We start from the raw sequence: 14,714 nt of genomic DNA, 5'->3' as shown, positions 1-14,714 counted from the left end.
ACTGCTACTTCCTCGAAGCCTTCCCTAAGCTTACCAGATAAGTTAAAATTGTCTAGAAAGGTTCTTGTGACACTATGAACCTCTCATTTATAGCATCTTACAGTTGAAATTTTATATTTATTTATGTGATTATTTGATGATCTACAGTGAAATTCTGATTTATGCTATAGCATGGATGAACCTTGAAAACATTATGCTAAGTGGGAGGCCGGGCACAAAAGGTCACATTTTGTATGATTCCATTTATATGAAATGTCCAGATTAGGCAAAATGTAAAGCTATTTTGTTGTAAAGTATCTTTTTCCTCAGACATTTACTTAATGCTTATTATAAGTAGCATGTGTATATATATGCATACATATACATGCATATACATATATGTGTACATTTACATATACAGTTGACCCTTGAACAACTCGAGGGTTAGGGGTGCCGACCCTCTGGGTAGTCCAAAATCCAAGTATAACTTTACAGTTGGCCCTCTATATCCGACGTTCCACATCCACACATTCAGTCAACTGCTGATTGTGTGGTACTGTAGTACGTGTTCATTGAAAAAGATCATTGTATAAGTGGACCCAAGCAGTTCAAACCCGTGTTGTTCAAGGGTCAACTGTATGTATGTAAACACTTATACCTATTAGAAACACACATGTCAGGCTCTGTTGTAAATATTCAAAATACAAAGTTAATATAATTACTATTCTCAAGAAGTTTAGAGTCTAGTGGGGGAAGGGAAAAAAGTGCGCTCTAGTATGATCATGATCTAGTAAAACAAGAGAGAATACACTTACTGCCTATTAGAAAGTTTTTAAAGACTTCTTAGAGGAAATGAAGATTGAGCTGAGTCTTGAAGGTCAGAATAGATGTTTACCCAGATAGTGTTTGCAGTAAGAGAGAATGTTAAAAACTGGAATCATTAGAATCAAAGTATAGGCAGAGGGGAGCCATTATAGGATTAGAAGCTTGGGGATATTTTAGAAACATACTGTTATTCCCAAGTGGGGATAAGGGTTTTATGGGGGGTGAATGTGTCTGGGAGTAGTTGGAGTTAGGGAGAGGGATAGAAAGCTGTTACCAGAAATTCAGGCAATGAATAATGAGGACCGGGGGTGGCTGTGGGGGCTGGATGGGATGAAGATAGAATGCCAAGGACATGGTGACTTGGAAACTGATTAACTGGAGGTAAGGAGTGGGAACAACTGAAAAAGACATGAGATTTCTTGCCTAGGAGCTGGTCTGTATTTTATAACATTTGCTTTGGCTGCTTTCTTTGGATTATTTTGTACAAGAGATATGCCTAGTTTTTATGCACTTACAGTTTTCTTATATTTCAGGTAGATCTTCTGCGAGCAGGAGAAGTTCCTAAACCTTTCCCAACACATTTTAAAGATTTGTGGGACAACAAGCATGTTAAGATGCCTTGTTCAGAACAAAACTTGTACCCGGTGGAAGATGAGGTAAGAACAAAACTGAACAGAACTGATGTTCTTTTAGTCTCTGAAAGGTATTTTAATACTTGCTGTTTGACTTCTGATTCTACCATGTAAAGGAACTTGGAATAGTTTCCTCATGTTTTTCTTTTCCTTAAAGAATGGTGAGCGAACTGCAGGGAGCCGGTGGGAGCTCATTCAGACTGCACTTCTCAACAAATTCAGTCGACCCCAAAACCTGAAGGTGTGTTCTTTTGCTATTCTTGTCTCTTACATGTAGTTCTTAGAGGTGGGCCCTGGTGTCCTCCCTCAGAGACATTTTTTGGTCTTTAATAGACTCAGGTAACAGCATTATTTATATGGTAAGTGCTTGCTTCCTGAGGAACTCTCTTTAGAGACATTCTTGGTTTACACTCCATCACTAGGAAATGAGTAGAATTGAGAGTTGTAAATTACTTGCCTGGAGCCACACAGAATAATTTGGAGAACCAGGAATAAGACTTCTGTTTCTTGATTGCCCATCCAGTTTCCTTTGGTCCTGGCTTCTCTTTTATTTTGTTTTGGAATTATCATACTTCTGAAATGTCTTTAAAAGTAAATGAGGGAAGAATTATGACTTCACCATTGTTTGCCCGAAGGGAAGCTGAGTTTCCTAATGATTAAAGTATACATTAAGCATTCTACATTTTATTGCTCTTAATATAGCTTCTAGCAGTTTCATAATTTATTAATCTTATATTTTGGCAATAATTCAATTTTTGCTTTAAAAAATATTTCGTTCAAGATTGTAAGGGCAACCATTAGATAGTTTTTTCTAATATTTAAAATATGAGTGAGAGTATATGTTTATTTTTGGCACTATAGCCTTATATAAACTTTTAAAGTTTTTGTAACTATAAACAGATTTTTTTATACTTCTGTGAAAATGGGTTTCATTTTATTTGAGAGACTTAATTTGTTGTATACAGTTTCTCAGGTTTAATACTGTTTTTTTCATTTATTTATTGTTAACGAGTCCAAGCTCACTCTTCTCGCCTTATGACAGGCAAATAAATCAGGAGATAGGTGTTGAGGCAAGGAATATAACTTTATTCGTAATTATTCAGAAAGCGGGCAGACCAAGAAGATGGCAGACTAACGTCTCCAAAAAAACCATCTTATGGGGGTTTGGATGTCAGTTTCTTTTATAGAACAGTGAAGGGGAGGAGATGAGGAAGTAAAGTAAAAAGGCCATAAGTTTTGCAAATATCCCCTGGAATGGCCGGCCTTGGGGAGGAGATGTGTTAATTTCTTCTTTCTGGCAGACATTCACAGGTGGACAGGGTCAGGATGCTTCCCTGAACAAAGGCACTTTGGTTTGACATTCAGGCAGAGGGGCACGGTTCCCTGAGCCAGCCATTATGGATAGACAGTATCCTTTTAGTGAACAAAAGCAGCTGGAAAGCAAAGGTTAAAGTAAAAGAAACAGGTAGTCAGATTTGGCTCTTCCTTGTTACGTACTTACAAGTTATTCTTAAACTTTCTATACCTTTCCTGTAGCTCCTTTTTTTTTCCTTAGCTCTTTTTTTCCTTAACATGAAAAATAGTGATAAGTTGTACTATAATATATTTTGAAAATTTTATTTCTTAGTGACAGTGTTTCTCAATCTTGTAATTACTTCTTTTAAATGGGAGGAATTCTCAGGGTCTCCCAGACTTTACTTATTGTTAATATTTTAATTACATATGTACAAACGTAAAGCTAAATATAAACTCTTCATAGTATCCAGCTATATCAATTTGATGTTTTTCCATTTTAAGCATTATGACCCGTGATTTGAGTTGTGTTCATTATCACAGTCAAAACAATTTGTAATCAGCATTTCCTTTTTGCACAGATTTTTAAACACTGATCTGAGCCTTGAAATAGTATGCTGAGAAACTTAAAAAAAATACTGTATAAAGAAAACATTCTTTGTTTTGTATTTACTACTTTTTTTTTTTTTTAACCAATCACAAACAGTTGGTGGATGTTGGTGGATGTTGGTAGAGGCAAAGATGGGATCCGTATGCAGAACATCAGCTTGTGAATAAGTATGATGGTGACCACTTTGGTCCAGGTTTTTATGACTTTGGCATTTCTATACTGCAGTGCATCTTAGGATCGCTCACTCTCTCCACCATTTTTATGTATTTGAAGCACCATCTTTCATTTCTACAGTGTGTTGTTTTTTGGCCTTTGTATTCATTCCCAAACCACAATTATATACTCATAAACACAAGCAGGCCAATCAAGAATACTATCCAGACTCCATTTGAAAAACACTGACTTAGGACCTTTATGGCCTTACAAACAGGATTATTTAAGAATTTACATATTTTTTCTTTAAACACAAATGCAGAATAATCATAGTGTTCTAAATTACATTGCTGCTTGCCTCTGTTAGCAATTCCTTAGTGCGCCATGATTACCTTAGGAAGGGGTAATTGCTTTAATCTGAATTTCCCTTTCTTGTTTATTTTATGGTAGGTTCAGTAGAACAGTAATCCACCGAGATTTTCTTCTGTTTATGGTAATTGTTTCCTTTGCTGAAAGAACACTATGAGAGGGATGGGGAAACGTTAAATCCCTGTTATCGAATATAATAATATTTTTGCTGTTTTTATGCCATTTGATGTTGAATTAAGAGGGATTAGAGATGTTAAAAATGTAAAAAAGGAACAGTGTCCTCAAAAGTTGATCTACACTGTAATATTTCTATGAATAATGTGTCTGGTAGTTTGTAAAGAATGGACTTCTTTCTGCTTTAACTCATTGTGCTTATTATGAATTATGAACTGAAAAAAAGTTACTCAGCTAAGAATACTGTATAGAGTAGCATCCAGCTTTTCTGGTGATAGGAGATCTCATGGTGGACTACTTCTAAGACTTGAAGACTGAAGTAAAAGTAAATATTAGTTAGGAGTTAATGCTAATTACACAACTCCATTAAAGAATTACAGCATAAATGCTATTTAGAATGTTTTTCCTTACCAACTTTGAGGAATAACTTACATATAAGAAAGTACATCCTTTTAAAGAATGTAATTTGATGAGGTTTGACATTTGCATATACACTTGAAGCCCCCACTACAGTAAAGATACAGAACATTCCTGTCACCCTGCAAGGATTCTTCTTACTCATTTGTGGTCAGTTTCCTCTTTCTGTACTGGCCCCAGGCAACTATTGATCTGCTTCTTCTTTTTCCTTTTTTTTTAAACTATAGATCGGTTTACATTTTATATGAATGGTATCATGTATTATGTATGCTAGTGTGTCTGGCTTCTTGCACTTAGGTGAAGATCTTTGAGATTCATCCGTGTTGTTGAATGTATCAGTAGCTTTTTCCAGTATAAGCATTGTTTGTCCATTCACCCGTTGATAGACATTGCTATTTTTTTTAATAAATTTATTTATTTTTGGCTGCGTTGGGTCTTCGCTGCTGCACGCGGGCTTTCTCTAGTTGCGGCGAGTGGGGGCTATTCTTTCTTGCGGTGCGTGGGCTTCTCATTGCGGTGGCTTCTCATGTTGCAGAGCACAGGCTCTAGGTGCGCGGGCTTCAGTAGTTGTGGCACGTGGGCTCAGTAGTTGTGGCTCGCAGGCCCTAGAGTGCAGGCTTAGTAGTGTGGTGCATGGGCTTAGTTGCTCTGCGGCATGTGGGATCTTCCCAGACCAGGGCTTGAACCCGTGTCCCCTGCATTGGCAGGCGGATTCTCAACCACTGCGCCACCAGGGAAGCCCCAAAACTTGGGTATCTTCTTATTCCAAATAGATAAAAGACATTTTGTTGGCTCATTATTTAACCTAGCTGCTTGGTAATAATTTATGTGGCATGAAGTATTTTTCAGGAAGCTCTTTGGCAGAGTGTTAATTTTTAAAAACTTCATCAATTCTGAGGAAATTTGGAAGGTTTATAGTAATAATCTAACACAGTGTCTTTCAGACTTAATATGCCTTCAGTAAAAAAATTGGGGGGGGGTGTATTACAGTCATAAATGTTTTTTTATAAATTCTATGTATTTATTACTTTAGTAATTTAATATATATTATAAAAGATAATCAAAATAGAAATTTTAAAGGATGAGATAAAATATAATTGTAAATAATTGTTCTTTTTGCATAATTAATGGATTGTCATGCCTACCCCACTCTGGTAACTAGGAAGTACTGCCTGTTCAGACAGTTGAAAATTACACCAGCAGATGGCGCAATAGTCTAACTTTTTACAAAAATACGTAATTTACATGGACTAATGGGGAAAGATAACCATTTTTATGTAGCTTATAAAAATAGCTAATAGTAAAGGAGAAAAGACCATTTTAGGCTTTAAGCTAATGTTTCTCAGTCTTTTTTTCATTATTGCTCTCTTCCCCAGGAAGCCTTTTTAGATATTTTTTTCCTAATTTACTCTCCTAATGAAATCTTAATGCTGATGCGCAGTGTATCTGTACATGTAGTGTGACTCTGTTGAAGACCAAAAGTCACTATATTTACTTTTTTTATCCCTAAGATCCAATTTTTGTCCACTTGAATTATATCGCCTCTGTTTAGAGATCATGTTTTAGAGTAATTATGTTTTTCCCCGTTACTTGAGCTTTCTAATCTCATTTTTCTTAAGTGAATAATAAATTAGTATGTGCTCTTTTTGTTCATGGTTACTGACGTGTAGTAGCTAATGGTAGGAGAAGCTTGCCCAACATTAAGAAATATACTGGAAATAGTTCATAAAGGAGACAGGCTGTTCATAGATAATTTCACTTTACTATATCATGACATTTTGTTTATGCTTTTTCCCTAGGATGCTATTCTGAAATACAATGTGGCATATTCTAAGAAATGGGACTTTACAGCTTTGGTTGATTTCTGGGATAAGGTAGAAGTATGCTTATTTCTTAAACTATGAAACTAATATGACAACTTTAATGGAAAAGTTTGACAAAAATATGCATAATTCTGTCACACTAACACCATTATCATCTTTTATTTTTGTGAGAAATATTTCCTGCTATTTTATATGCAGCTAATTTTGAATTTTGCTTTAGTCTCTCATGATATGCATTTTCTGTTGCATTGTTGTACCATTTTCAGTAGTATAAAATGGCTGCATAGTATTTCATGTCTAGATTTTGATAATTTAATGATTCCCATATTCTCAGACATCTAGGTTGCATAAGTTTTACTCCCTTCTCAATTATACTGTAGTAACATCTTTATATATGTATGTGAATAAATACATGTATATGTTTTCCCAAATTTAATATTATTTCTTTAGGTGATTCCCAGAAGTTAGGTGGCTAGGTCAAAAGGCACAAAACTTTTATAGCCCTGGATTTATGCTGTAAAATCATTTTTCCTCAGGGGACTGTAGCAGTTTAGTATGCTATCAGCAATGGGTAAGAATACCACTTTGATAATACTGTTAGAAGAATAAGTATCATCCATTTTGAAAAACTGGCAGTATACCTTTTAAAAAAAAACATTTTATTTTGATATAATGATAGATTCACAAGAAATTGTAAAGAAATGTACAGGGAAGGTCCCATGCACACTTCATCCTATCTTCCCAAATGTTCATTGCTTAAATAAGTATAATACAATATCAGAACTAGAAAACTGACACGAGACCTTATTTAGATTTTACCAGTTATACCTGTACTCATTTGTGTGTGTAGTTATGTAACTGTATCTTCATGTAACCACCACAGTCAAGATACAGAACTGTTCCATCACCGCAGTGCTCACTGGTGCTGCCCATTATAGCCACACCAACTCCTTCCTAACTTCTGGCAACCACTAATCTGTTATCCCTGTGCATAATTTTGTTACTTCAGAAAGGTTATAGTTTGTAACCTTTTCACATTGCCTTTTGGTTCCTTTTTATTGCGGAGTAGTGTTCTGTGAGATTGATGTATCATAATTTAACTGTAAATGCATTTCAGGACATTTGAGTTGTTTCTAGTTTTTAGCTGTTAGAACTAAAGCTGCTGTGAACTTTCGTATACAGTTTTTTGCATTAACATAAGTTTTTATTTCTCTGGGGTAAATCCCCAAGAGTGCGATTGTTGAATTGTTTGATAAATTTATTTTTAGTTTTAGAAGAAACTGCCAGTATACTTTTCCTAGGTAAGTAGGCCTTCCCAAAGAGATACTTTCATATACAATCTGTTTAAAAGTTTTTTTATAATTTGATTTTTCTGCCCACAGTTTAATTATCCATGTTATATATGCTTAATTTACTAATACTAGAAACTGAAAGTAATTTTTGAAATGGAAACATTTTGAATTGAAATATTTTCAATATTACACAACTTTAACTTACCTAATAGAGAATAATTATTGAACTTTAAACGTGTCCTATGTTTTTTTTAATTGTGGCCTTTCCCTCTCTGGTCTTTTTTTCAGATAAATAACTGAGATAAATAAGACAATAATTATTATTCCTATCGTAAATGAGTAGTTATGATTTAGAAATGAACTTTCTTGGCCAAAGTGACATAGTTTGTCCCTGGTAGGACGGTGTAACCCAATCAGTGTTCTTTCCACTATTGCCTGCGATCACAGTCTGATGTCCCTCTGCACACACCTTCCCCTCCTACTTGCTGCTCATTTTCTCTGTAATTAGAGACTGATATGCCCCCTTCCTCCACTTTTCTGTATTGAAGTTCTGTCTCCCAAGACTAACATCTTCCTATCTACTCCCTCCAAAATGAGATGTCACCTTTCTTTGAATTTCCATGACAAATTTTAAAATTTATCTTGTGGCACTCCCTCTCTTTGCTTTGCTTTATTCTAGATGAAATGTTGACATCCACTGGTATGTCAAAAGTTTCTTGGGGCAGAGACTGTATCTTTCTTAGCTTTGTGTTTCGTGTAGCATCTATACAATGTCTTATTTATCGTGTGTGCTCTGTAAGTAGTTATGGACTGGATTTCAACAGGAGATCAGGCAGTCATATTGGTTTTCATGGTTACCAAGGTCATGAGAATATTATCTAGAAGTAACGGTTTGAGTTAATAAAAACTGATGTTTCTGATTCCTTCTCCCACTCCCTGCCCACACACACAACACATCTAAATTAGACTCTTCCTTCTCTGAGCATTTTTAGTTAGTGATGTTCCAGTGTTCTTGTTACTTCATTTCCTGTGACATTACTGAAGATCAGTCTGTCCTCTAGGATTGCTGGTGGTAATCCAGAAGAAAGTGGTTGTTTAATTACGTGGTCAGGAATCAAATATTAAGATTATTGTGAACCCTTAATTTTGAGTTACAAATAAGGAAGAACCTGAAAATGTGAAAATGAAATTGACAGTGTTATGAATAACACCACCACTCTCTTTTTTCCAGTAGTGTTTTGATTGTTTCACAAAGTATCCGCGAGGCAGCATGATATAAGCAGTGGCTCTCAGATTTATTGTGTATCTGAATCCTGGAGGGCTTATTAAAAAGGTAGCTGCCGGGCTTCCCTGGTGGCGCAGTGGTTAAGAGTCCGCCTGCCGATGCAGGGGACACAGGCTCGTGCCCCGGTCTGGGAAGATCCCACATGCCGCGGAGCAACTAGGCCCGTGAGCCATGGCCGCTGAGCCTGCGCGTCCGGAGCCTGTGCTCCGTAACGGGAGAGGCCACAACAGTGAGAGGCCTGCGTACCGCAAAAAAAAAAAAAAAAAAAAGGTAGCTGCCTACCATCCTCTCCAAGTTTTCTGATTCAGTGGCTCTGGGATGAGACCTGAGAGTTTGCATTTCTAATAGTTTCCTAGGTGGTGCTGCTGTTGGTTCAGAGACCATGCCTTGAGAACTGCTGGTGGAAAAAAGAGCATAGAATTAGAAATGAGTATTTTGTTTCTTAGTCTCAAAGGTTTGTAACTTTGGGTAAGCCACATGACCTCAGCGTTAGTTTCCTCATTTGTGAAATTGACAAAATAACCACTTTATGCATCTTGATGACATGTTTTAAAGACCTAGCTAGCTAACTAATGTATCTGAAATCACTTTTAAAATTCTGGAATGATAATCAAATATGTTGTTACTTTCTTACCTCTGTAAACAGTTTGTTTTGCCTCTTTTCAAAAAAAAGTTTTTTCTGTCATTAACATATCTGCATTGTAGATATGTTGTAAAAATATAAGAAGTAAGACAATAAAAATTACTTGTGCTTTGGCTACCCCCAAACAATCACCTGAAACAACAATCTGTTTCAGGGCTTTGTATTCTCTTCTGGTTAATTTGTCTATTACTGCAGTAGGGCCACAATGTCTTAATGGCTATAGCTTCATAATAATTCTTGATATCTGGTAAAACGAGCCTCTCTTCATCAGTCTTCTTTCTCACAAGTGTACTGGCTATTCTTTATTCTTTCACGTAAATTTTAGAATCAGCCTGTTGGTGTCCATAAAAATCCTGTTGGACTCTTGAGTAGAATTGCATTAAATATGAAGATAAATTGGAAAAGATTTTACATCTACATAATACTATATATTCCTCTCCATAAGGATGGTATGGGTCTTCATTTATTTAGGGTTTTCTTAGATCAGACAGGACCTTGTATTCCGGTATTTCTCTTGCTTGCTGTCGTGGAAGCCCTCATCATCTGTTTCTTCATAGCATAACATGAGCTATACCCCATAATTATACATTCCTGTATATTGTCTTAATTCAGTGTCTGCTCAATTGCTCAATTACTCTTAGGTTCCCTGGCATTTACCCCATTTGTGTTTGATTGCTGGCAGAGCCAAGGCGCACCCACTATCTTGGCCGTTGCCATATGCTTTAGGGAAAGATGTGAGATTTGAGCATAAAAGCACTTTGTCCCTTGCCTGATGGGAGCTGTGGGAAGTTCTTTAGCTTTTCTGAGCCTCAGTTTTCTTCCCATAAAATGGGATTAACAGCTACCTTGGAGTATGATATTCTGATAATTAGTGGCTTCTTGTGGTTCTTTCTCTCAAGACTCCAAACAGGAGGGAACAGGAGCAACCCAGACAGGCCTTGTTCCATCTGTCCATCAGCAGTCGCTGTAGGGCAAGAGCTGGGGGGAAGGTGTATTAGTCAGGGAAACAGCACCAATGGGAGAGAGATACATCTATATATCTATATCTATATATCTATATCTATATATCTATCATCTATATATATATATGGGGGAGAGAGAAAGAGAGGAAGATTTTAAGGAGGAATTGGTTCACACAATTATGGGGGCTGGCAAGTCTAAAATCTGCAGGGTGGGCTGGCAGACTGGAGACCCAGGGATGAGCTGATGTTGCAGATGATGTCCAAAGGCAGCCTGCTGGCAGAATTCTCTCTTGCTGAGGTAGGTCAGCCTTTCATTCTGTCCAGGCCTTCAACTGATTGGATGAGGCCCATCCACCTTATGGAGGGCAGTCTGCCTTACTAAGAGTCCGTTGATTTAAATGTAAATCTCATCCATTGATTTAAATGTAAAACATCCTCACAGAAACATCCAGGATAATGTCTCATCAAATATCTGGCCACTGTGGCCCAGCCAGGTTGAAACAAAATGAACCATCACACAGGGGCTTTGGAAATCTCTTTCTTGTAGCACTTCTCCCTCTTCTTCTGTAATTACATTGTTTGAACATACGTAAACATCAGGAAGATTTGCAATGTGCCTCCACATCCATTCCACAGAGATAGGATTCTAGAGTGGTTAGGAGCACAGATAGGGGTCCACATGGCCTGGGTTTGGATCCTGGGTGGGTAACCTGAGGCATTCTCTCAGCGCATCAGTTTCCCCATTGGGAAATGGGGGTAAATAGTACATTTCTCTCACAGAGTTGTAGTGAGGGTTAAATGATGTAATGTATGCAAAGCATAGATCAGTGCCTGATACCTGGCCATTTTTATCACTCACCTTCTAGAGTTAATACATTTAAACATCATGATACGATATGTTTCTGCCAAAAATTTTAATGAAAAATACTATATATAGTTAAAACCTCCTTTGTTTCTCTCTGCAAGTTCTTTTCCCTTTCTCGTTCACTGAAGGCAGCATTGTCCGAAGTGTGGCATCTGATTTGGCAGTTATTTTTTTTTCTACATTTTAACTACATATCTATTAACAAGAGATAGCAGTGTTTTCTGCATTTCAAATGATGGAATATGGTATCATAGTGTACATAATATTCTGTAACTTGCTTTGTTTTTACTCAGCAGTATGTTGGGATCTAACGATTCTGAATATATATAGAATTGTCTCATTTTAATGCTGATTAGATTCCATGTATGAATAGCTTACCTTCCTGTGCCGGTACTGCTGGATGTTGGGGAGTTTCTAATGTTTTGCTGTCATAAGCAGTGCTGTGATGGACACAGCCTATGGCTCTCTTTGTGCCCTTGTGATAGGCTGCAGGGTAGGGCAGGCATGTTGGAGGTTCCCCGGGTATCGACAAAGAACTCTCCAAGATAGTTAGTTGTACTTTATTTTTCACACCCTGGCCAATGCTTGGTTGATATTGTCAGGCTTTAAAATCTTTGCCTGTCAGATGGCTTTTTTTTTTAATTAAAAAAAATTTTTTTAACATCTTTATTGGAGTAAAATTGCTTTACAATGGTGTGTTAGTTTCTGCTTTATAACAAAGTGAATCAGCTATACATATACATATATCCCCATATCTCCTCCCTCTTGCATCTCCCTCCCACCCTCCCTATCCCATCCCTCTAGGTGGTCACAAAGCACCCAGCTGATCTCCCTGTGCTATGCAGCTGCTTCCCACTAGCTATCCATTTTACATTTGGTAGTATATATTGCCACTCTCTCACTTCGTCTCAGTTTACCCTTCCCCCTCCCCATGTCCTCAAGTCCATTCTCTACGTCTGGTGGTGTCTTGTGAAGCACAGGAGTTTTTAATTTTGATGGAGCCTAAATTAATTTTTTCTGTTTTTGGTGTCATATCTAAGAAGCTAATCCAAGGTTGCAAACATTTACTCCTGTGTTTTCTTCTAAGAATTTTATGGTTTTAGCTCTTACTTTTAGGTTCATGACTTATTTTGAATTGATTTTTGTATATGGTGTGAATTAGGGGTCAAGTTTTATTTTTTTGCTTGTGAATAGCCATTTTGTGTTAATTTTCACGTACGACGTGAGATAGAGGTCTGATTTCATTATTTTTCATGTGGATGGATATCTGGTTGTCCCAGCACCATTTGTGGAAAAGACTTCTATCCATATTGAATTGTCTTGGCACCCTGTAAAAACCAATTGACCATACATGTGAGGGTTTATTTCTGGCCTCTCAATTCTATTCCACTGCTCTATATGTCTTTATGCCACTTCCACACAATCTTGACTACTGTAGCTTTGTAATAAGTTTTAAATTGGAAAATATGAGTCCTCCAGCTTTGTTCTTTTTCTAATTTGTTTTGGCAGTTTTGGATCTTTTGTGCTTTCATGTGAATTTTAGGGTCAGCTTATTAATTTCTGAAAAAAGTTAGCTGTGAAGGGTAATTTCTATAATCATATTAATAGAATCCATACTAATTCTGCATCTTGAGGCAGGACCAGTCAATTTCAGGGTTACCTTATTGAGCTTTTGAACCATATGATGTTTAAAGGTAGGCATAAAATAATGGAAGCCTTATGGCTATGTCAGAATATCTTTGTATCTAGACGTCTTTCACTCTTAAAGAGATGTAATTTTTGATGCAATGAAAAGTTGACCAAACTGATAAAATCTTTGTCACTTAAGTTATAGTATATAGATGGTCTATTTGCGTTTTGTAATTTTCGTGCCTTAAACTAGTTACAGTTGTTAATTTGGGTAGGTACATTTGATACCTTGTGATGGCAGTAAAACATGCCATTGGTTAAAATACCCCTGTCACCTTGCTATGAGGTAAAGTAGTCGATTTTTCCTCTCTTCTTAATCACTCTACTCAGACAGGACCTTGTTTCCCTTTTATCTGGTGACCTTGCCCAGAAACATTCCTGTAAGAGTAATATATAGCAAGTTTTGGTGTGTTTAGTGTAGATCATAAATATGAGGTGATTACCAAGGTGCTGATGATAGTTTTACAGTTCTCTAGAGAGAGGAGTCATTGCATTTTTGACCTTCTGATTTTTATTTACTTTGTAAACATACGGGAGGGTTGGGGGAGTCCTCACAATTGTACCAAATATTCATTTCTTATTGTTTTCTTCAAGTTTTTGTCTCTCTCTCTCTCTATTTTTTATAGTTATATCTAGATATAAAAGTATATTTAAAATATTTTATGATATATTATAAAGCTGTGTTATATAGTTTTATCATTTTTAGTCTTAATGGTTGCATAATATTCCATCAAATGATATGTCATTTGCTTAGCCATTCCAGTGTTAGAGATTTAAGGAAGTCTCTTTGTGTAAAGCATGTCTAGAGATTTAAGGGTGTTCGTCCCTATGACTGTCTGTTGTTTGTGCATTGTCAATGTACTTAACAGTAGACCTTGGATATTTAATACAGTTGTGTGTTTTTCTGTCCTTCAAGCTTCCAAAGGTATTAATATAGAACTTTACCATGTCACAGCCCACAGGGATAACATTGCCCAGGATTACAGGAGTTATTGAGAAGTAAGTATTAGATACATATATGGTGGGATTGGAGGAGTAAAAACAGATCTTTAGTGCAAGGGAAGCAGTTGTTTGGCTAGGTTTTAAATTATAAGTGAATTCTATTTGCTTTGCATTGTCTGTGTCCACACTTTGGAGTAAGAATGCTTCTTTTAGAAGGGCTCTTAAATGTTGCTTATAACAGTATTTGGGAATTCTTTACTTAAATGTCACACCCAGCTCTGAGTAACTTGTTTTGCTAAAGAAAAAAATGAAGTTTAAATTTAACATCATATCAATTTTAATATTTTACAGTTAAGTTGATTTTGGGGCTGTTAACATTTATCTCCTTAAAACTTTGCTTTGGCTGGTTCTGTGAGTAATAGGTTTTGTAACCCATACTACTTTAGAACAGGAGGTGTTAATATCAACAGTCATTTAGTGTGGTTCCATGTTACAGTCATTACCTAAATGCTAGTATTGAGAGCAAGAAGTAAGAGACCCAGAATCCTGGTAATCCTTTGAGCATCCTTATTTAGGATAAAAGCAAGGAGTACTGCCTAAGCTTTTTAAAAGTTTTTTTCAGAGACCAGCAAAGATCACAGAAATCAACCTGTTATTTTGTAAATCATAGTTAAATATTTAGGTGCTACTGAGTTGAAATGGCTGTTATTTAGTGTTTTTTGCATCTTGAATGTTAATATTAGTTTTCCTCCCTGCCAGCT

At 36.5% G+C, this 14,714-nt stretch overlaps 1 protein-coding gene across 2 annotated transcripts in view; it reads left to right on the top strand.

Moving 5' to 3' along the window:
* The window catches only part of PARG (poly(ADP-ribose) glycohydrolase), a 113,514-nt gene that overhangs the window by 13,030 nt on the left and 85,770 nt on the right, over positions 1-14,714 (top strand). For both annotated transcript variants that reach the window (XM_060126750.1, XM_060126749.1), the window contains exons 5-7: positions 1,342-1,460; positions 1,594-1,677; positions 6,252-6,326. In XM_060126750.1, the coding sequence (XP_059982733.1) occupies positions 1,342-1,460; positions 1,594-1,677; positions 6,252-6,326 (278 nt within the window). The remainder of the gene's footprint in view (positions 1-1,341; positions 1,461-1,593; positions 1,678-6,251; positions 6,327-14,714) is intronic.

This window comes from Lagenorhynchus albirostris, chromosome 16 (genome assembly GCF_949774975.1).
Source record: "Lagenorhynchus albirostris chromosome 16, mLagAlb1.1, whole genome shotgun sequence".
Lineage (NCBI taxonomy): Eukaryota > Metazoa > Chordata > Mammalia > Artiodactyla > Delphinidae > Lagenorhynchus > Lagenorhynchus albirostris.
The sequence above is the reverse complement of the archived record's forward strand: the minus strand, read 5'-3'. Positions and strand labels throughout refer to the sequence as shown.